The 23,097-nt window shown below is 43.7% G+C and overlaps 1 protein-coding gene across 4 annotated transcripts in view; it reads left to right on the top strand.

Annotated features, from left to right (window-relative positions):
* Nucleotides 1-9,841: 9,841 nt before the first annotated feature.
* The window catches only part of si:ch211-59o9.10 (uncharacterized protein LOC561841 homolog), a 34,122-nt gene continuing 20,866 nt past the window's right edge, over nt 9,842-23,097 (top strand). The window contains exons 1-4 of one of the 4 annotated variants that reach the window (XM_068004692.1): nt 11,548-11,696; nt 13,371-13,640; nt 13,769-13,862; nt 22,451-23,096. In XM_068004692.1, coding sequence (XP_067860793.1) covers nt 13,501-13,640; nt 13,769-13,862; nt 22,451-23,096 — 880 coding nt within the window. In that variant the 5' untranslated portion in view covers nt 11,548-11,696; nt 13,371-13,500. Of the gene's footprint in view, nt 9,928-11,547; nt 11,697-13,370; nt 13,641-13,768; nt 13,863-22,450; nt 23,097 lie in introns of those variants that run through there. The other 3 variants (XM_068004694.1, XM_068004693.1, XM_068004695.1) reach the window with 3 other exon arrangements.

Below are 23,097 nucleotides of genomic sequence, written 5' to 3' on the forward strand. Positions count from 1 at the left end.
TTCTTAGCTACGCTAACTTGGCTAATACCCTGCTCCTCCACTGACTCCCAGCTCACATCTGGTTCTCTCACAACGAGCTAGTGCTTGGCCTTAATTATCCTTGCTTCTCTACAACTGGACTTCTTTACACTGCTGTCTCCTGACCTTCAGTTTACTCTCTTTTGGGTTGATTTACCTCTACACTCCCTGTTATTTACCAAAGACTCCTCACACTTTTCTGTCATGTATCTATAACTGAAGTTCCCTTGTGTGTGCATTTTGACTGATCCTCGAGTCCCAAACCTATCTCTTTTTCCTGCTTCAGGCCTTCTGCTCTCCTCTCTCCTCTTTCTCTTACTGGCCCATGCTGCTATTGGCCTTCCCCTTTTCCAGTACCATGCCTTCCCCGATCACCCCTCCTACACATCACTACTTCCCAGCCTCATTTCTTTCCTGCTATTGTCACAGGCTTGAGTCCCTCCTCTGTGCCTTTCTCCCCCCAAATTATATTGAATTACATTGAGTCTACAGCACAGGAACAGGCCATTCGGCCCAACTGGTCTATGCCAGTGTTTATGCTCATGAGCCTCCTCCCATCCGTCTTCATCTAATCTTATCAGCATAATCTTCTATTCTTTTCTCCCTCATGTGTTTTCTTAGCTTCCCCCTTAAATGCATCTATGCTATCCGCCTCAGCTACTCCTTGTGGTAGCGAGTTCCACATTCTAACCAATCTGAGTAAAGAAGTTTCTTCTGAATTCCCTATTGGATTTATTGATGACTATCTTCTATTTATGGCCCCTAGTTTTGGTCTCCCCCACAAGTGGAAACATTTCTACGTCTACCTTATCACACCCCTTCATAATTTTAAAGACCCTCTATTAGATCGCTCCTCAGCCTTCTCTTTTCTAGAGAAAATAGCCCCAACCTGTTTAGCCTTTCCTGATAAGTATCATCTTTGTGAATCTTTTTTGCACCTTCTCCAGTGCCTCTATATCCTTTTTATAATATGGAGACCAGAACTGTTCACAGTACTCCAAGTGTGGTCTAACCAAGGTTTTAATGGAAGTGGTAGCATAGTGGTTATGTTGATGGACTAGTAATCCAGAGGCGTGAGTTCAAATCCTGCTCATAGCAAGGTTAATTTTTAAAAATCTGGAATAAAAAGCTAGTATCTGTACTATCTGTACTTCATGGTGACCATGAAACTAGCAGATTATTGTCAAAACCCATCTGGTTCACTAATCCCCTTTAGGGAAGGAAACCTGCCATCCTTACCTGGTCTGGCCTATATGTGACTCCAGTCCCACAGCAATGTGGTTGAATCTTAACTGCCCTCTGAAATGGCCTAGCAAGCCACTCAGTTGTCAAGAAGGTAGCTCACCACCACCACCTCAAGGGCAATTAGGGATGGGCAATAAATGCTGGCCTTACCAGCGATGCCCACATCCCATGAATGAATAAAAAAAATACAAGTTTAACACAACTTCTCTGCTTTTCAATTCTATCCTTCTAGAAATGAATGCCAGTGCTTGGTTTGCTTTTTTATGGCCTTATTAATCTGCGTCACTACTTTTAGTGATTTATATATCTGTACCCCTAGATCCCTTTGCTCCTCTCTCCCATTTAGACTTATTATCCAAGCAGTATGTGGCCTCCTTATTCTTCCTACCAAAATGTAACACCTCACACTTATCTATATTGAAATTCATTTGCCAATTACACGCCCATTCAGCAAGTTTATTAATGTCTCCTTGTATTTGATTGTGGATGTGGGGTCAATAGGAGCTTTCATGACTGAGATTAATAGATTGTTGTTGGGTAAGGGTATCAAGGGATATGGAGCAAAGGTGGGTAAATGATGTTGAGGAACAGATCAGCCATGATCTCATTGAATGGCTGAGCAGGCTGGAGGGGCTAAATGGCCTACTCCTATTCCTATGAATATTTATGGTACATAACTCACCTAAACATCAACTGCCAGCACAGGCTTGACCAATTATTGCTCTCCCTACCCCCTCCCCACTCAACTCCTGCTCACTTAACTCCCTTTCTTGGCCCTCATGCCAGCTGAAGTTGTCAATTGTTCCCTTTCCTCAAGGACCATCCCTCTCCCCTTCAAAACTGCTATCCACCCTCTCCTTAAAAGACCTATCTGTCCTCTTAATTTTATCTCCAATCTTCCTTCACCTCTCTGAAGCCTCTCAACTCTATGTCCGCCTGTCCCTGAACTCCCTGAGTTTGAGCCCCTCTGATCCGGCTTCCGCCCTTCTCGCAGCACCAAGATGGCCCTTGAAAAGTCCTCAATGATGTTCTGTGACTGTGACTTTATTCCTCCTCATCCTCCTGGACCTATCTGTGATGTTTTGACACGGTTGATCATTTTATCCTACTCCATCTTCCACTTCTACTGGACTGCCCCTGCATGGTTCCATTCCTAATTATCCAAACACAGCCACACGTATCTCCAATAATGGTTTCTCATTTCCTTTCCGGCACTGACACCTCTGAAGCTCCCCAAGGTTCTATTCTCGGTTCTCTCCTCTTCTTGATCTACATGCTGCTCCTTGGTGACATCATCTGCAGGCATGAGGTTAGCTTCCACATGTATGCTGATGTCACCCAACTCTCCATCTCCACCACTCTGCTTGATACCCTTCGTGCTGCCTGGCTGTTTGACATTGAATCCTGGATGAGCCACAACTTCCTGCAGCTGAACATTTGGGGAGACCAAAGCCATTCTCTTTGGCCCCGTGCCACTGATTCCATCCCCCTTGCTGATCATTCCCTCAGGCTGAACCAGACTATTTGCATAATAACCTTGGTGTAATATTTGATCCTGAGGTAAGCTTTAAACCCTGGATCCTATCCATCACCAAGATTGTTTCCATCTCTGCAATATTGTCTGCCTTTGCCCCTACCTCAACCCTGCCACCACTGAAACCCTTATACGTGCCTTTGTCACTTCCAGACTCGACTATTTCAACACCCTCCTTGATGGCCTCCCATTGTCCTCCCTTCATAGACTCCTTCATTAGCTCATCATCACCCAACTTATTAACTCTAAAATCCTCGCCCTTGTCTATAAATCCCACCAGAACCCTGCTGAACCTTGTCTTTGCAAGTTCTTCCAGCCCTAAAACCCTTCACAAATGGTCCAATCCACTGATTCTGGCCTTCTATTCAACCCCTCCTCTTTGCCCTACCATTAGTGATAAAGCCTTCAGTTGCATGAGTCATGCTTTCCTGAATTCTCTCCCTAGATCACTCAACATATTGTCTTCAAAATCCTTTTGTCATCTTTTCTTCCTCAGTAAGTCACATCTAGTTTGCTTAAAATAATATTTGCAACATAAATACATAAAAATTACATTTTTCATGACAATGTAATTAAATTTACCAATTAAATTCACTTTTATATCTTTGAGTACCTTCATTAATATTTTTGATTGAAGACCTGTTGTCTCGAGACTTTAGTTTACCTTCCACTGTACAGCTGTTTTCTCCCCTGGCTTACTAAACCCACCCTCCTTCTCCCAGCCCAGTGCCACCGCCATCTGATGCTTTAATTCCACCTCCCACCTCTAGGCTTTGCCACCCGCTGCTCCCACACCCAACTGCCCTTTATCCTTCTGTCACAGTCCACCACTCCATCCAACCTCTCAGTCGATTCTTCTGCTGCACGATTGTGCTCACTGTGGCCTTACCTCTTACTAATACTGCTGCCCGCACACCTATATCCTTCTGTCTCTAATGTTTCATACACCACGCTGATCCTGCTCCCACACCACGGCCTTCTCTACTTCCTGCTGTTTGGCTCCCAACTCCCAGTCTGCATCTGCACCTTATCCCTCTGCCTAATCTCTAGGCAAAGGCCCCCACCCTACATTCTTGGTATGACTCTCCTTATTCACACTCTTCCTCATTTCCCCATACAGTGCTTACCTTTACAACACAGCCATCACACTTTTACTTACGGCACCCCTGTGGATTAAAAAATAGGCAAAGGAATATAATAATCAGGCAACTGATTTACAGTTCCAACAGAAAAATGAACAGTTGCAGAATTCGATCCACAAAGCGCCAATAAAATTCCCAGAATACCATGTTTAAAAAGTCACTGTAAATCAATGGCCTTAATAATACATTACATATCATACATGCATATATATATATATATATATATACACACATATTATGCATAATACCCCTACTGTTATAGAACCATATGCTGTAACTCGCTGACCAGAACCATGGGAAATCTGCTAGTATATAAATAAAAGACTTGGATATAGTACAAGTCTGCCACACTTCAAAGTATCAAAGATATATTTTTAAAAAACAGCCACTTTTTGCTGTTTTTTCTGATATTAATAATCTGGCCAATTCCCCTCGCAGGAGTTGGGGATTTACAAGCAGCTGCCATTCTAAGAAACTTCCCTCATCAATTAGTTTCTAATTGACCCTAGGACGTGCCTATTTCGCTTACTTCCCTACAGGGACTAGCTGAACTGTGGCCTTATGGCAGCAGACGAGATGAACACAGATCCAACTTCACAACTAAACATCACAACTGTATTTCAGAACTCAGACTACTTGTAAGAAACACCATGGTAAGTACATTAAAAAAAATTATGGTATATAGATGGTGACTATACATGGAGCAAAAAAGTATTGAATTAATGGATAATAATTAATATAAAAACCCTGGATAAAAATCTACTTTTCTCAGGTTATGGCTACATCAAGAAAGAGTTCCATAGAGAAATCAGCACGCAGGTTGCAACAACAACAACAACAACAACTTGCATTTATATAGCACCTTTAACATAGTAAAACTTCCCAAAGCACCTCACTACAAAATTTATCAAACAAAATTTCACGCTAAGCCACATAAGGAGGTATTAGGACAGGGGTCAAAGAGGTAGGTTTTAAAGAGCATCTTAAAGGAGGAGAGAGGCGGAGAGGTTTAGGGAGGGAATTCCAGAGCTTAGGGCCTAGGCACTGATCCAGGGGAACCACTGGGTCATCACTGGCATCACCTCGTCAAACTCACTTTCCCAGTCTACAAAATGGAAAATAACTACTTCCAGCCTTTGAAGGTGCCTATGATGTAGAAAATGCCAAATGAATATGAAGCTATCCTCCTACAAACTGAAATTATTGGCCAAATTTGTTATTTATATATTATATATAATACATAAAATAGGGAAAGGAAGGTGCATATATTAAAATTATGTTTCACTAACATTTCACTAATCTGAAGTACAATGCATCGTATTTGTGCAACAGATTGGAGTTTTCTGACAATAACTTGCACTTATGTAGTGCCTTTAAAGAAGAAAGAACTTGCATTTATATAGCGCCTTTCATGACCTCAGGACGCTTCACAGCCAATGAATTACTTTGTAAGTGTAGTCACTGTTGTAATGTAGGGAAAACAGCTAATTTGCACACAGCATGATCCCACAAGCAACAATTAAATAAATGACCAGAACATCTGTTTTAGATGTTGGTTGAGGGATAAATGTTGTCCAGAACTCCCCTGCTCTTCATCAAATAGTGCCTTAGGATCTTTTACATCTAGCTGAGAGGACAAAAGGGGCCTCAGTTTAACATCTCATTGGAAAAACGGCACCTCCGACAGTGCAGCATTCCCTCAGTACTGCACTGAAGTATCAGCCTGGATTATATGCTCAAGATTCTACAGTGGGACTCGAGCCCACCACCTTCTGAGTCAGATGCAAGAGTGCTACCACTGAGCCGCAGCTGACACCTGCGCAGCAAAACATCCCAAGACCCTTCACATGGGAGACTGGACCAAACACAAGAGTTGAGGGAAAAGTTAGGAAAGGTGACCGAAGATGTGGCTGAGCAGGTAGGTTTTAAAATGTTTAATTTGCATTACTCTGCTAAATGGCTCTGAAAGGATAACTATTGAATAAGGGTAGATGTTCATAATATCATAGTAGGTACAGCACAGGAGGAGGCCATTCACCCCATCGTGCCTGTGCCGGCTCTTTGACAGAGCTATCCAATTAGTCCCATTCCTCTGCTCTTTCCCTGTAACCCTGTAAATTTTTTCCCTTCAAGTATTTATCCAATTCCCTTTTGAAAGTTATTATTGAATCTGCTTCCACCACCCTTTCAGGCGCATTCCAGATCATAACAACTCGCTGCATAAAAAAATGTTTCCTCATGTCCTCATGGCTCTTTTGCCGATCACCTTAAATCTGTGTGCTCTGGTTACCGACTCCTCTGCCACTGGAAACAGTCTCTCCTTGTTTACTCTGTCAAAACCGTTCATGATTTTGAACACCTCTATCAAATCTCCCCTTAACCTTCTCAAGTCTAAGGAGAACAATCCCAGCTTCTCCAGTCTCTCCACATAACTGAAGTCCCTCATCCCTGGTTCCATTCTAGTAAATCTCTTCTGCACCCTCTCTAAGGCCTTAACATCCTTCCTAAAGTCTGGTGCCCAGAATTGAAAACAATACTCCAGCTGAGGCCTAACCAGTGTTTTATAAAGGTTTAGCATAATTTCCTTGCTTTTGTACTCTATGCCTCTATTAATAAAGCCCAGGATCCCATATGCTTTTTTAACAGCCTGCTCAACTAGTCCTACCACCTTCAAAGATTTGTGTATGTGCACCCCCAGGTCTCTCTGTTCCTGCAACCCCTTTAAAATTGTACCATTTAGTTTATAATGCCTCTCCTCATTCTGCCTACCAAAATGCATCACTTCACACTTCTCTCTGTTAAATTTCATCTGCCATGTGTCTGCCCATTTCACCAGTCTGTCTCTGTCCTCCTGAATTCCATTACTATCCTCCACATTGTTTACTACATTTCCGAGTTTCATGTCATCTGCAAACTTTGAAATTATACCCTCTATACCCAAGTTCAGGTTATTAATATATATCAAAAAGAGCAGCGGTCCTTTAAGAATATTTATGACTGCTCATAATTTTTCAAATATCTTCATGGTTTGCTGGGCCTTTTTTCCAGTGAAAGTTTAGCCACATAAAATCTTATTTTTTTCTTTTTCTAGTAAACAAAAGGACAGGAACGTCCAGGATCTGAAGTTCCTCTGCAAAGATTCAGGCAGCTTAGGGGTGAAGTAAGGGTGATTCACCTCAACAGTTATGGCTGAAAAATAGCTGTTCTGCAAAACTTACTAACTGATCAGGAATTAAGTGTCGTTTTTTTTTTAGCCAAAATCTCTTTCAGTGATTTTAATTAAGGTATACTTCTCCTTTAAAGTAGAACTGGTTGTAAAATTGGATTCCTCGTCCTTGTTTACAAATTCTGCCACATGCAGCACCGCCCCACCCTATCACTGCAACATCTTCCAGCTCTATGTCCTTCCATTCTCTGGCTGGCATCCTGCGCATACCCTCCATTCACTGCACAGCCCTGCACTGCTCCCCAACCCACCAACAGTAGCAGAGACATCAGGGTCCTCAGTGCTACTCACTGGAACTCCTTTCTAACCCCTCCACTTTCCTGCCTTTAAAAGCCTTGTCAAAATATCTTCAACCACGCTTTTGGTCAACTCTCCCAACTCTTCTACTACTGTTAAGTGTCCTGTTCTCCTCTGTGCAGTCCCTTGGGATGTGATGTTTACTATATTAAAGACATCATATAAGTGCAAGTTGTTGTGTTGTCCAATTGTGTGAAAAACCTTACAGCATTACAGCACTTACCATTTCAGCTGCCGCATCTGATATCATGGCAAGTAATTATTAAGTGATGGCAGTTTCTTGTGCTCTTCAATTGAGTAATCAACGAAGTATAATCCAATGTTAAATCAACAGTAAGTATTTGGTCAAATTGCAATTCCATATAAAAAGGTCCAGAATGATAATGAATAATGGGTAGAAGGCATATGGTCTATTAGGATATCTGATGTACTATGGGTTCTCACCCATTATTTCACACACAGTAAACTATTCCCTGGTATACCTCTCAACCAGCCAATCATAGACATAGACCATGAAGATCAGGATGGTCTCCCCCAATGGCTGAGCTGGTAAAAGCAATTCTGGTATATGCGGAGATTACTGACCTCAGCAGAGATGGCAGTATGGGTGCTCCTTCAGGGAGGGGCAGACAAGCATTGTTAAGGATGACCCATCTTTTGTTTCTTTATTTGTCCCTTTTGCCTTGCACCATCATCCCTTGTGTCATTCAGTCACTCTTGCTCTCCACTCTATCACAGACCTTCCCTTTTGTTCTTTCTGCCCCTCCCCCCCCACCACCTTTTCTTGGCTCTGCACTTGCTTAAAAACTGTTAAGTCTTTACTTCTTCCAATTCTGATGAAAGGTCATCGACCTGAAACGTTAACTCTGTTTCTCTCACCACAGGTGCTGCCTGACCTGCTGAATATTTCCAGCATTTTCTGTTTTTATTTGAGATTTCCAGCATCCGCAGTATTTTGCAATTGTTAAGGATGATGATGTTAGGCTAACCCCCTTCTCTCACTCCCTTTGACTTGGGAGGAAGTAGTGCTGAAACCTGGCTCTGGTAATGGACAGTGGCAACTGAGGACTGAGGAAACGGATACAGATCCCACTCCTGACATTCAGAAATTGTTATGCTGATACGGTTAAATGAAGTAAGGAGGGAGGAGGCTCGTGTGGAGCATAAACACCAGCACAGACCTGTTGAGCCAAATGGCCTGTTTCTGTGCTGTACATCCTGTGTAATTCTGCGTAAGATCCACAGGGCAAATTTTTTGCTTGAGTACATACAAATGTAATTTGTATACAAACAATTTGCATACAAATGAACATAGTGCAGTTGATTTAAGCAAGTTTGCTTCACTGTAGCTTCTGAAAAAGCAAGGAGGGGCAACGGGGACACCACAACAGAGGGGCTGTTTTCCTGTCCCTTTCACCAACTGGTTCAAGAGCAGCAGCAGATGTATGGTGATTATTAAAAAAATTAAATAGGAACATAGGAATTGGTAGACGAAAAAAGGCCAAGGTCCATCTAGTTCGCCATCTACCATCCTGGTAGTCGCGTGATACGATAATGGAATTGTTGACTGATTATGGCAATCGATCTCTATCAATTAGTCTACAACATTTCCTCATATATAATCAAATAATAAAGGACGTATTGTATACGCCAGATTAAATGTTGCATAAAATAAATGGACACATTTAGTGACAGAGGTAGTTGACAATAGCAGTTTCTGCAGGCAATGCAGAGATAACTGCACAGATGTCAGCTCAGATCTCGCACACTGCACAGCACTAACAATCCCCATATCTCCAAAACCCTAACCTCTCCAACCCTAACTGCTAACCCTAAACCCTCCAACTTAACCCTAACCCTAAACTCCCCAACCCTAGCCCAAGTTGCGGTGTCAAAGCATGCTGCAGGGTCAATAGTCACTCTGAAAATAAATAGCAGGACACCAATTCTAAATTGTCTTAAGAGACCACAAACGTCATTGTCCCTTGAAATATATGTAGAAATAAGTATTATTTCTGCCTAGCAACAACTTCAAAAGCAATCCATTGGTTGAGTCATATAAACCAGGAAAGTCCCAGGTACAGTCTCTAGTTTCTGCTGAGTCACTTGTTCTTGGTGAGCAGTAGGGATGTTATAATTGGATCCAGAGTCCAGCATTAGGGAATGGATAAATCCCCATCTGTTCCTGCTCTTGATCAATATCCAGTGACTCAGTTGGTGTCAGTGACTAGTGGTTGAGTGACCAGTGGGGTGATTGCTGACTGACTGGTTTGTCCAGTGAACGAGGGAGGGCGGGGTGCTGTTAGTGGTTAGTGATCAGTTGGTTAACTCACTGATGACATTAGTGACTGCTGGCCTGTTCAATCTGCGACTGGTGGGATCAACGACCGGTGCAATGGGTGATCGCCGACCCGTATGATGAATCACTGGTGGGATGTGACATTGACTTGTATGATGAGTAACCGGTGAGATGAGTGACCCATGGGATAAGTGACCATTTGGATCAGTGACCGTTGGGATCAGTGACCTGTTCAATGTGATCGGTGGGATGAGTAACTGATGGGATCAGTGACTGGTGGGATCAGTGACCATTAACCTGTGCGATGAGTGACCGGTGGGATCAGTGACCATTAACCTGTGCGATGAGTGACCGGTGGGATCAGTGACCATTAACCTGTGCGATGAGTGACCGGTGGGATCAGTGACCATTAACCTGTGCGATGAATGACCGGTGGGATCAGTGACCGTTAACCTGTGCGATGAGTGACCGGTGGGATCAGTGACCGTTAACCTGTGCGATGAATGACCGGTGGGATCAGTTACTATTGACCTGTGCGATGAGTGAAAGTTGATGCATGTGATGTCTGACCGATGGGATGAGTGACCGTTAACTGGTGCAATGAGTGACCGGAGGGCTGAGTGACCAATGGGATGAGTGACCGATGGAAGGAGATCTAGTGTGATGAGTGACCAGTGCAATGAGTGATCGGTGGAAGGAGAGATCAGTGTGATGAGTGACTGGTGTGATGAGTGACCAGTGAGGTCAGTGACCAGTGTGATGAGTGACCAGTGTGTTGAGTGACAAGTGGGGTCAGTGACCAGTGTGTTGAGTGACCGGTGTGTTGAGTAACCAGTGGAGTCAGTGACCAGTATAAGTGACCGGTAGGGTCAGTGACCATTGTGATGCGTGACCAGTGTGATGAGTGACCACTGGGGTCAGTGACCAGTGGGGTGGGGTCAGTGACTGGTGCGATGAGTGACCAATGGGGTCGGTGACCAGTGGGGTCAGTGACTGGTGTGATGAGTGACCAGTGGGGTCAGTGGCCAGCATGATGAGTGACTGGTGGGGTCAGTGACCAGAGTGATGAGTGACCAGTGGGGTTAGTGACCAGTGTGATGAGGGAACGGTGTGATGAGTGACCGGGGTGGGGGGGGGGGGACAGTGACTGTTGGGGTGGGGTCAGTAACCAGTGTGATGAGGGAACGGTGTGATGAGTGACTGGTGTGATGAGTGACCAGTGGGGTCAGTGACCATTGTGATGAGTGATCGGTGTGATGAGTGACCGGGGTTGGGGGGGGACAGTGACCGTTGGGGTGGGGTCAGTGACTGGTGTGATGCGTGACCGGTGGGGTCAGTGATCGGTGTGATGAATGACCAGTGGAGTGAGTGACCAGTGTGATGAGTGACTGATGTGATGAGTGACCAGTGGGGTCGGTGACCGGTGGGGTCAGTGACCGGTGTGATGAGTGGCCGTGGGGTCAATGACCAGTGTGATGAGTGGCCGTGGGGTCAGTGACCGGTGTGATGAGTGACCGGTGGGGTCAGTGACCGGTGTGATGAGTGACCGGTGGGGTCAGTGACCGGTGTGGTGTGGGCAGTGACCAGTGTGACCAGTGACCACTGACCAATGGATTCAACGCCCACCGTACCTGCCCCGCCCCTTTACATCTGGGCCAACGAGAGGCGACCTTTCAAATTCGAACCCCGCCTCACGCCTCGAGAATCCAACGGTCAATCCAGCCAACCGGAAGTCGTGAAAAAAATTCCTTCCATTAGCTAATTAAGCCGGAAATGATGAAGGCGCAAGAAGCGCGGGCCGTGTTGAAGTGTCAGTCAGTGTGAGCGGACTGTGTTTGTGCGCACGCGCGGGGTTTTTTTTGACTAATCGGCCGGCGCCGCAGAGCCTCTCTCACTCGCTCTCTCTCTCTCTCTTGTCCTGCTCGGTGGCAGTCGGTAAGTGTACCTCAGAACGACCCTGTCGGGGCGCCTGCCGTTAGAATGGGCCGCCGCTGTCGACGCGCGTTCGAGTGCTGAATCGGCACCAGTTGGCGGGGACAAGAGGTGCGCGGCGGCCCGAGTTGAAGCGAGCCTGGGCCCCGCGGCTTGGTCACTGGGAGCCTGTGTATCGATGACCCCCCACCCCCCCCCCCCCCCCCCAAAAAAAAAGCTTCATTGCAATTCTCGCTCCTACCGCGGGGGTCGGCTAGCAAACTGGTGAACTAGAGCAATTTATATAGCGCCTTTTAACGTGTTAAAACGACCCAAGGTGCTTCGTAGGAGTGCTGTTGGACAAAACATTTTGGTACTGAGCCACAAGGAGATATTGGGACTGGTGACCGAAAGCTTGGTCAAAGAGTTAGATTTTTAAGGGGTGTCTTAAAGGACGAGGGGGAAGAGAGGTTTAGAGATGGAATTCCAGAGCCAAGGGGTTAGACAGCTGGTGACACGGCTGCTAATGAAGGGGTGAAGAGAATTGGGGATGTGCAAGAGGCCAGAATTGGAGGACTGCAGATATCTCGGAGGACTGCAGAAGGTTAGAGATATATAGGCGGGCGGGGGGGGGGGGGGATGGATGGATGGATGGATTTGAACACGAGGATGAGAATTTTAAAACTGAGGGGTTGCTGAACTGGCAGCTGATCTAGGTCAACGAGCATAGGGGTGCTGGTTGAATGGGACTTGCTGGTGTGGAGGATAAACAATGTGGGCTGGTTGGGTGGAGTGGCCTGTTTTCTGTTATTTCTATGCAGTTCTTTGCAAAATTCTGCAGTTTATTTTTTGGGGCTTTCCCCATTCATGTGTTCTGACCAATTAATTTAAATGTCTGGAAGCATTTGAAACACTATATAATTTTAACTTAATTTCATGAACTGTTGTAGTTCATTTGATTTGTGTAGTATTTTTCATGCCTTCAAATGTCCCAAAGTGCTTTCACTTATAATTACATTAAGCAGATAATGCTGTTAATGTGGGTAAATATGTAGCCATGTTGTGCACAAGATCCCACTCACAGCAATGAGATGAATGACTAATGGTTGAGGGTAGTGTATATTGGCCAGGGCACCAGAACTCCCTGCTTTTGCAATAGTATGGTGCCCATTGGAGCAGGCAGACTAGGTCTTGGTTTAATTTGTCAACTAAAAATGGGTTTACTGTGCACTCGTGTTTTGAAAATTGACATTTTTATTGCTGTGGCTGTGTGCCATTTTGTGAATTGTGCGAAAATGAAATCTGACCAAGCAAAACAAAAAAAAAATATTTTGTCTGGTCAATGGCTGTGTGAATACAGTAATTGCTTTGTGAGGTGAGAAGTGGGATAATCTCTAGGCAGTATTAAAAACTAACAGGATAATCAATTGAACCTCATAGCAAGTCTGATTTTGGTGTTTTTGAAAGCTTAGAACTTGTACATCTCAATGGGATTTGTGGGAAGCCTGTGAACAATTCATTGTATCATATCTAATACTTTTAGTTTCAGCAAACTAGTGCAAATCTTGTTTAGTGCAAGAGATTTAGTATAGTATTCTTTATTTTCTTCCCCTTTAAATAGTGGGGGGGGGAAATCAATATGAAAATACAAATGTTTACAGCATATTGTAGTAATTATCATCTCTTGTTTTAATGCAGATCCTGAGGATTGCATTGGAATCAATTTTACTTTAAGCTGCTAAAGTCACTACTGTAGTGACTTGTGTTCTAACTTGTATTGGATCGCCTGTTTCTTTTTTAACACTTTGGTTAAAATCAACAAGACATCATGGATCGGACTTTGGACGGACTGGAAGAAAGTGAATTTTATGAGGAAGCAAAATATCTGAGCCCCGGTCCCTTGAACAATGGATATTTATTTGACATGGAATCCGATAAGTCGGAATTTGAAATTCTTGAGACACCCAGGTACAGAAGGCAGGTCTTAAAATGCCACTTGTTTAATCATGTTCACCCCATCACTGCAGAATGCAACATCTTTCTACATTGCTTTGTCACGTATACCTCACACTTTTCCCTTTTTGTTTTGTTTTAAGCCCTGTTTTTTCCAAGCAAAACAGTAAACCCTATCAAGCAGAGGCTACGTCCCAGGATAGGATCATTGCTAATGAAGGGAGAAAGCCCCGATCTGTGAGTTGGCCTTTTCATCTTGTATCGTCAAACATAACTGTGCTTCACGCTGAAGTTAACATCGGGACGAGTTTAAACCGCCAAACTACTGGTGCTCAGAATGCCATTAGCCAAAGCTGCCAAGCAGACACCAGGTCCTGTATGCCTCCTTGCAGAAAGCTTAAGAGGGGTATTGAGAGATGCCTATTATAAACCTCAAATTGGGAAGGGGAGGTGGGGAGTAACTTCAATGTTGAACAAAAGCGCATTGAGGAAATTGTAAATTCATGTATAATGGACCATTCTGGTCAGAACACAAGGTACATTAGGTGATGTTCTTAATTGCCAATGATGGCAATTTAATTACTGATACCTTAATTATGCCAAGTCAAAACTGATTTGTTTTCCATTAATGCCCAGACACCATTTTTACAACAACTTGCAATTTGTTTGGGCAGGCTGAGGAATGTGAATCTAATTTGAGGCACCTGCATCTTGTTTGCTGGCTGCAGGTGGAAGATGGGTGCAATAGGTTTCTATTAATCTATTGCTACTTGACCTGGAGACTGAATGGGATAACCTGTGGGGAAAATGAATAATGTGTTTCCGCACCCCCCCCTTTTAAAAAAATTTTTTAAACCGAAGTATTTCTTACATGAACCTTCTGATCAGTTTTAAACAATTTCCATGTATGTAGTACCCTTTTTAAATGTAGAAAAACATCCCGAAGTGCTTGAGGTGTAATAAAAACTGGATGGTAAGCCAAAGGGGAGATTTTGGGGGGGGGGGGCGCAGGCTTGTCAGGTAGGTTTTTAATGAGTGTCTTAAAGGGGGGTTTAGGGAAAGAATTCCAGAGTGAGGCCTAGATCGCTGGGCCAATGGTGGATTGAAGGGCAGGGAAGATGCACAGGAGGTAAGTCTGAGGAAGGGAGTTGTAAGGCTGGAGTAGGTTAGAGATGGGGAGGGGTGAGGCCACAAAGGAATTTAAATACTAGGATGAAAATTTTAAATTTGGGGACCAGGAGCCAACGTAGGTTAGCAAGGGTAGGGGCATTGAGCGAGTTGGACTTGGTGCAGGATAAAATACAAGTCAGAGCTTTGGATGGGCTGAAATTTCCAGAGGGCGAATGATGAGTCTAGTTAGGAGAGCATTCGAATAGTGGAATATGGAGGTGACACAGGCATGGATGAGGGCTTTTTTGGCTGAGTGGAGGCAGGTGATTGTTATGGAGGTGAAACCATGCTGGGATTAGATTTCTAGCGAATCAAATAACTAGGGAGGTAGATAGGGCTTGAACTAAAGAAGCGGGGGGGGGGGGGGGGGGTCCTGGTGGAGAGAAATCTAGAATGCTAGAGAAAAGACAAGGAAGTAGTGCAGGAAAGTGGGGTAAGGCTAACCAGATTGTGTCAGGAAGGGACAGAGCGTACTAACAAAAATAGGGTCCAGGTAAGACACAAGGCCATTGTACAAAAAAAGTTAAGGTGCCTAAAAATCTTAGATCTAAAGGCACTGTATCTGAATGCACGAAGCATTCGTAATAAGGTAGATGAATTAACAGCACAAATAAATGTAAACAGATGATATACTAGCAATTAGTCATGGCTGCAGGGGGACCAAGGCTGGGAGCTGAATATCCAAGGGTATTCGATATTTAGGAAGGACAGGCAAAAAGGAAAAGGAGGTGGGTTGGTTTTTAGTAAAAGATGAAATCAGAGGATATTGGCTCAGAAAATCAAGATGTAGAATCAGTCTGGGTGGAGTTAAAAAGCACCAAGGGGCAGGAAACACTGGTGGGAGTTGTCTATAGGCCTCCGAACAGTAGTGGTAATGTAGGGGATGGGATCAAACAGGAAATTAGAGATGCATGTAACAAGGGTACTACAGTAATCATGGGTGACTTTAATCTAATATAGACTGGCCAAACCAAATTAGCAATAATATCGTGGAGGATGAATTCCTGGAGTGTGTACAGATGGTTTTTTAGACCAGTATTTTGAGGAGCCAACCAGAGAACAGGCTATCCTAGATTGGGTGTTGTGCAATGAGAAGGGGTTAATTAATCTTGTTGTGCAGGGTCCTTTTAGGGAAGAGTGACCATAACATGATAGAATTCTTCATTAAGATGGAAAGTGAAGTAGTCCAATCCAAAACTAGGGTCCTAAATCTAAACAAAGGAAACTATGAAGGTATGAGGAGTGAGTTGGCTATGATAGATTGGGAAGCTTAATTAAAAGGCATGATGGTGGATAGGCAATGGCTAACATGTAAGGAACGAGTGCATGAATTGCAACAATTATACATTCCTTTCTGGCACAAACTCAAAAGGAAATGTGGTCCAACTTGGCTAACAAAGAAATTAAGGATAGTATTAGATCCAAAGAGGAGTCATAAAGTTGCCAGAAAAAGTAGCAAGCCTGAGGATTGGGAGCAGTTTAGAATTCAGAAAAGGACCAAGAGATTAAGAGGGGGAAAAATAGTGAGTAAACTTGCAAGTGACATAAAAGTGGACTGTAAAAGCTTCTACAAGTATGTGAAAAGAAAGATTAGTGAAGAGAAATGTAGGTCCCTTACAGTCAGAAATAGGAGAATTTATAATTGGGGAAACAAGGAAATGGCAGAGCAATTAAACAAATACTTTGGTTCTGTCTTCACGGAAGAGGACACAAAAATAACTTCCCAGAAATGCCATGGAACCAATGGATAGAGAAGGAGGAATTAAAGGAAATTAGTATTAATAAAAAAACAAGTGCTGGAGAAATTAATCAGACTGAAAGCTGATAAATCCCCAGGACCTGATGATCTGCATCCCAGAGTACTAAGGTAGCCATGGAAATAGTGGATGCATTAATTGTTGTCATCCAAAATTCTATAGATTATGGAACAGTTCCTGCAGGTTGGAGGGTGATAAATGTAACCCCACTTTTTTTTTAAAAAGAGGGAGAAAACAGGGAACTACAGACTGGTTAGCCTAACATCAGTAGTAGGGAAAATGCTAGAGTCATCATAAAGGATATGATAACAGGACACTTAGAAAATATCAACAGGATTGGACAAAGTCAACATGGATTTATGAAAGGGAAATCATGTTTGAACGTACTGGTTTTTTGAAGATGTAACTGGAAGAATAGATAAGGGAGAACCAGTGGATGTGGTTTGTTTGGATTTTCAGAAGGCCTTTGAAAGTCCCACAAGAGGTTAGTGTGCAAAATTAAAGCACATGAGATTGGTAATATACTGGCATGGATTGAAAATTGGTTAACACAGGAAACAGAAGGAATAAATTGGTCTTTTTCAGGATGGCAGGCAGTGACTAGTGGGGTACTGCAGAGATCAGTGCTTGGGGCCCCAGCTATTCACAATATATATCAATGATTTGGATGAGGGAACCAAATGTTTGCTGACGACACAAAACTAGGTGGGATTGTGAGTTGAGGAGGATACGAAGAGGCTTCAAGGTGATTTAGACAAGTTGAGTGAGTGGGCAGTTACATGGCAGATGCAGTATAATGTGGATAGATGTGAAGTTATCCACTTTGGAAGGAAAAACAAAGGCAGAGTATTTAAATGGTGATAGATTGGGGAATGTTGTATAAATGGACCTGGGTGTCCTTGTACACCAGTCACTGAAAGCAAATGTGCAAGTGCAGCAAGCAATTAGGAAGGCAAATGGTCTGTTGGCCTTCATTGCAAGAGGATTTGAGTATTGGAGCAAGGATGTCTTACTGCAGTTATACAGGGTCTTGGTGAGACCACACCTGGAGTATTGTGTGCAGTTTTGGTCGAACTAAGAAAGGATGTGCTTGCCATAGATGGAGTGCAGTAAAGGTTCACCAGACTGATTCCTGGGATGGCAGGACTGTCGTATGAGGAGAGATTGGGTCGACTTGGCATGTATTTGCTTGAGTTTGGAAGAATGAGGGGATCTCATTGAAACATATAAAATTCTGACAGGGCTAGACAGACTGGATGCAGGGAACGAGGGGTCACAGTCTCAGGATACAGGGTAGGACATTTAGGACTGATGAGAAATTTCTTCAGAGTGGTGAACCTGTGGCATTCTCTACCACAGAAGGCTGTGGAGACTAAGTCACTGAATATATTTAAGAATCTAGATAGATTTCTAGACACAAGGCATCAAGGGGTATGGGGAAGAGTTGGAATATGATATTGAATGGTGGAGCAGGCTCAAAGGGTTGACTGGCCTACTCCTATTTTGTGTTTCTATGGCCGTCTTTGTAATGAAGATATGGGGTCGGAAGCTCAGCTTGGTCAGTGAGAATGTCGAGGTTGTGAACTGTGGTTCAGCCTGAGATGGTGGCTGGGGAGGAGATGAAGTTGACGAGGGTCTTCATTTTTAGCTGGAGGAAATTGTGGATCATCTATCGCTGGAAGTCCGAAGCAGTCTTGCAACACAGAAGTGGTAGAGGGGTTGAGCTGGATGTTGTCAGCGAACATTTTGGGAGACTCCAGATGTAACAGTGCAAGGGCCGGAAGAGAAGCCATTGCTGGAGATGGCCTGGCTTTGACTGGATAGGTAATAGTGGGACTAAGCAAGGGCCACTGACCTGGACAATGTAGTATGGTGGTCTGTTAAAGGCTGCAGAGAGATGGAGATGGAGATGGAGAAGGATGAACATGGATAGTGCATCAGTCAGTCACTTGTAACTTTTATTAGGGCTGTGACAGGAAGGGAAACCTGATTGTCGGAGTTGCAGGAAAGATCAGCCTGGATTTGGAAGATGATGACACATTGAAGGACTGTAGAGGGAAGTTGAAGATGTAGTTTACAAGGAAAGAGGGGTTGGGGGATGGGAGTGGTGTTGGAGCAAGGTGATGGTGGTTTTGAAAAGGAGACTTGACCATTTGCAACATCAGATAGCATGGGGGCCAGGAAGTGGGGTTAGGTGTTTGTGTTCAATGGGGTTATGGGGGAGGTGGGAGAGAAACTAGTGATCGTTTTAGGGTTAAGGCATCTGGGGTGGATGTTTGGCTTGGTGGGCAAGGTGGAGAGAAGCAGCAGCTGAATAGATAGTCTCAACCTTGGTGACAGAAATCTATGAGCTCTTTGCACTTAAGAGGATGGAGGGAAAGGGGCTTAAGGAGACAGATGGGTGTGGAGAAAAGAAGCTGGGAGTTGTCTGCTTTCCAGGATGATTGTAGGGTGTGGGTGTGGCCCAGTAGATTGAGGTCCAGCCAAATTTGGTGATGGATGACTAAGCCAGTTATATACTAGCTACACACAAGTGAAAATGGGGTCAATACGAGGGGAATGACTGGCAAGGGCATAGTGATGAGTGAGCAAATCAATGGCTAGAGGTATTGTGATGAATGAAGGGCCAAAGGATATGCAACTTGGGAGAGTTTTTCAGGGAATGGACACAGAGGAAGGGGGTAGGGAATATTGGTGAGGGATAGAAGAAAGTGACCTGATGGCCTTGCCACTGATCAAGGCCATGAGGTGGGGAAGTCAGGGGTAGCTCTGAATATGGGTAGGAGCAGTTTAGGGAGGGCAGTGAATTCAGAAGAGCAGGCAAATGGAGTGGAGATTGAAATCAATGAGAATGAGCAGTTACTCTGTGCAGAGGCTGAAAGAAGGGAGGAGATTTCATGAAAAACTGGGAGGATGGTAGTATCCAACAAGGATTTTAAAGGTGAAGCAAATTGGTGGAACAAGGTGAGGTGCTCAAAGTGGGAGACACTGAGGTGTGACTTGGTGATGGCCACACTCCTCCAACTCACCGCCCAAATCACTGGTGGCAAAGTATAGCCAGGCAGGGAGGTTTCAGTCAGTAGCGAGGTGACTCTTGAGCCAAGTTTGTAAAAGCCAGGATGTCAATGATGATCTGCATTAAGATCACAGATGGCAAGGGGCTTGTTCGCAATTGCACGAATGTTCTGGAGGGAAATGTGAAGATGAATGATATGCTGGCAGAGTCCAAGTGAGTGGGGAAGTGGGACTGGAAGGTGGTTGGATGTGTGTGCTGGGTGAGAAGGTCAGTGAGCGATGGAAATGGGGCTGTTGGGGTTGCTGCTAGTCAGGAAACACTGGGTTGGAAAGGGATTGGGTGGGCAAATTACCTGAGGGAAGAAATGAAATGTTGTATGACTGGGTGATGAGAGAAAACTAAAGAGATGGAAGTAATAGATTTGGGTCTGGTAGCTTGTGTAAAATAAGTTTGTCCATTTGGGAGATCTGATGGGTAATATGAAATAGACAAGACTCAGTGGAAAGGACAGTCACATTGTTATAGTTTGGGAGTTGGAGAATAAGCTGGCTGGTAAAATTTACACATCATTCATGTGAGGTACCTGATAACCCTATTTCAGCAGAGAAGCTAAGATGAGTGAATTTTAGGGGACATGGGCAAAGAGATACCAAGATAAATAATGGATGAGAAAAGCCATTGAGATTATTTGAGCTGCTCCTTCTAGAAAGACCTAGCACTGCTCCATCCCATTCTCTTTTTTTCTCTTCTCCTCCCCCCCCCCCCCAGCCCCTGTCACAGCATCTAACTTAAATCAATCTGAAGGTTTTTGCCTCTGCTAACTTACCCAAAAGTTCCATGTGTTCATTTGTGAAGCACTAACACCAGTTTTAAATTTACCTTTTTTTACTTTCACAACAAGACAAAAAGTCTGATTCATTGAGCTATTCTGATTTGCCTTTCTATATTCTATTTAGTGTTTTCAAATGCATAATCAGGTCTGACTGTGGTGGAGGGTCTACACAGGATTAAACAAATTCATGGACTAATATTAGGGATGAAATTTGTGAACTGCTGTCACAATGTTGAGGTACTATTAGATGGGGAACAGGCTAGATTAGTACCTGTACTCAGACCAAATCTAATCCAGACAATTAGACCTATGTCTTCAGTAACTGCACCATCACAAAATTGAATGTTACCTGTGTGATCTAGTAAATAAGTCAGCATGGCTTCAGAATGAGGGGGAAATCTTGCCAGACCAACATCCCTGAATTTTTGATGCAGTGGCCTCAAACAGTGGCCATCCATATGTTCAACTCAAGATTTCCAGAAAGCTTTTAATCAAGTTCCTCACCATAGACTGTTAATGAAATTGAAAGCAATAGGAATGGAAAGTAAAACTTGGATGTGGGTAAGAAATTGGCTGGAGTATGAAGTAGTGTTCTTGCTGGAGGTGGTTAGGATGTGGGAGGTTAGTATCAGTTCAGTGCTCCGAGATTGATGAGACCACCTACTATTCCTAATCTACAACAATTTAGACTTGTGTAAACTGGCAAATTTGCAGACTACTAAACTGGAAGGGGAAGTTAGAGAACACCAGTCAGGGATCTGCAAAAGGAGTTGGATAAAAGGTGTAACTGGCAAAATAGTGGCAGATTTCAATTTCACATTGCCATGGTGGGATTGAACTCAAGGTAGCACTCTCCTGTCAGATAATTATGGGTTCAAGCCTCAATTTAGACTTGAGCACATAATCCAGGCTGACACCTCATTTCAGTACTGAGGGAATGCTGCACTCAGATTCTGTCCTTTGGGTGACACATTAAACTGAGGCCCTGTCTGCTGCCTTGGGTGGATGTGGAAGATCCCATGGCACTATTTGAAGAGCAGGAGTTCTGCCTGGTGTCCTGGCCAATATTTATCCTTTGACCAAAATTACTAAAGAAAAACCATTATCTTGTCATTTATCACATTGCTGCTTGTTGGACACTCCACTGCAAGTTGCCTGCTGCATTTCCCTACATTACAATAGTGACAACACTGCAAAAGTACCCTTTTGGCTGTGAAGCACTTTGGAGCATCCTGAGGTCATGAAAGGTACTATATAAATGCAAGTTTTTATGACCTGTGGGTTGCTAGTCCATTACCACTAGGTTAGTGGTTCTCTAGGTAGATAGTTGAAGGAAAAACCTTGGACTCATTCAAGGTAGTTAGATAACATGGGGAAACTCTTCCCTTCTCGTCCCCCCCCCCAAATGGATGAACTGAATAGCCTCCCTTATCTATTTAGCTAGTGATTAAAATTTCCTGTTATTGAATTAAGTTAATCAGTTCTTGGCTTGACCTCTAGATGGAGCTCCTCTGCCATGGAGGGCAAAGGAGGAAAGTTGGCAAGATTAGTGATCTGCATCATACATAGCTGTGGAGATAATGTTGATGGAGCACACTGCTCTCCTGATGGGACAGGAAGATTATTTTTTTTACTTGCATACTGTGACTTACTTTGATTTAAATACATTTAGGTTGTGAACTTGACAGTTTAAAAAACTGCAATATGTATTTTAAGCATACTAAATAGTTTGGGGGTGGGATCGTTCTGTAGCTTGTGATTTTTGAAGTTAAAAATTGAGGTTATGAAGGAATTGGCTCTTTAACTTTGAAGTTTCACCTGTATGTGAGCACAAAACTCTAGCCACCATAAAGGAGTCTTGCTGTGAGGGCAGTGGGATAAGAGTGAAATAATATCCTATCTTGGAGGGCCAGAATAGAATCTAAATGGAACTTCCAGCATTGTAACTGAGCTGAACAAAGTAAACCTTAGTTTCTTTGCCATACCTTCACGCACAGCTAACAGTAATGCTTTAATTGCTGTTTTTTACTTTAACTTTGCTGTATTTTAGGTTACACGGTCCAGTAATCCACCACAGAGGTGCCTTGTAATGACCAGTAGTACGGCAACTCAGACGCCTAAAAAGTGTGCAAAGCAGCTATTTGTAGAAGGCAAAGCCGATTCTCCCTGCTTGCGGTTGAAGAGCCCTGCACATTTAAAACCAAAGCAAAATACATCTTGCCCAACTCCAACTTCGAAAAGTGTATACAGCAAAGAGAAGTCCACAAAATCTACAAAAACAGCATCTGCTGCTACCAAAAGATACTTGCAATTATCATCGAGAGATTCCTGTGCCTCTCCTGTTAAATCAAACTGCTGTGTTGCCACAAGTTGTCATTCCCCTTCAACTGTCCCTGGCTCCTCTTATTCTCCAGCAGCGAAAAAGGTGAAATCATCGAGATCTCAAACTTTGCCAATTGCTGGTAGTTCGAATTCAAGTCCTTCAGTATCTAAAGTCAACAATGCACGTTTGAAGGAAAATCAGCTTCTAGATTCAGGGAAATCGTCCTCAGGCCTTGAATTGTGCACGGGTGGTATTGCAATCTCCTCTGCTTTGATGTCTACAGACTCTTCTCCAAACTCGGCACTGGCCGTCTTAGCAAATGGTGCTGCTGACTGGATTGATCTCCTAGACGAGAGTGATGATGAAACAGTGGG

Source organism: Heptranchias perlo, chromosome 24 (assembly GCF_035084215.1).
Source record: "Heptranchias perlo isolate sHepPer1 chromosome 24, sHepPer1.hap1, whole genome shotgun sequence".
Classification (NCBI taxonomy): domain Eukaryota; kingdom Metazoa; phylum Chordata; class Chondrichthyes; order Hexanchiformes; family Hexanchidae; genus Heptranchias; species Heptranchias perlo.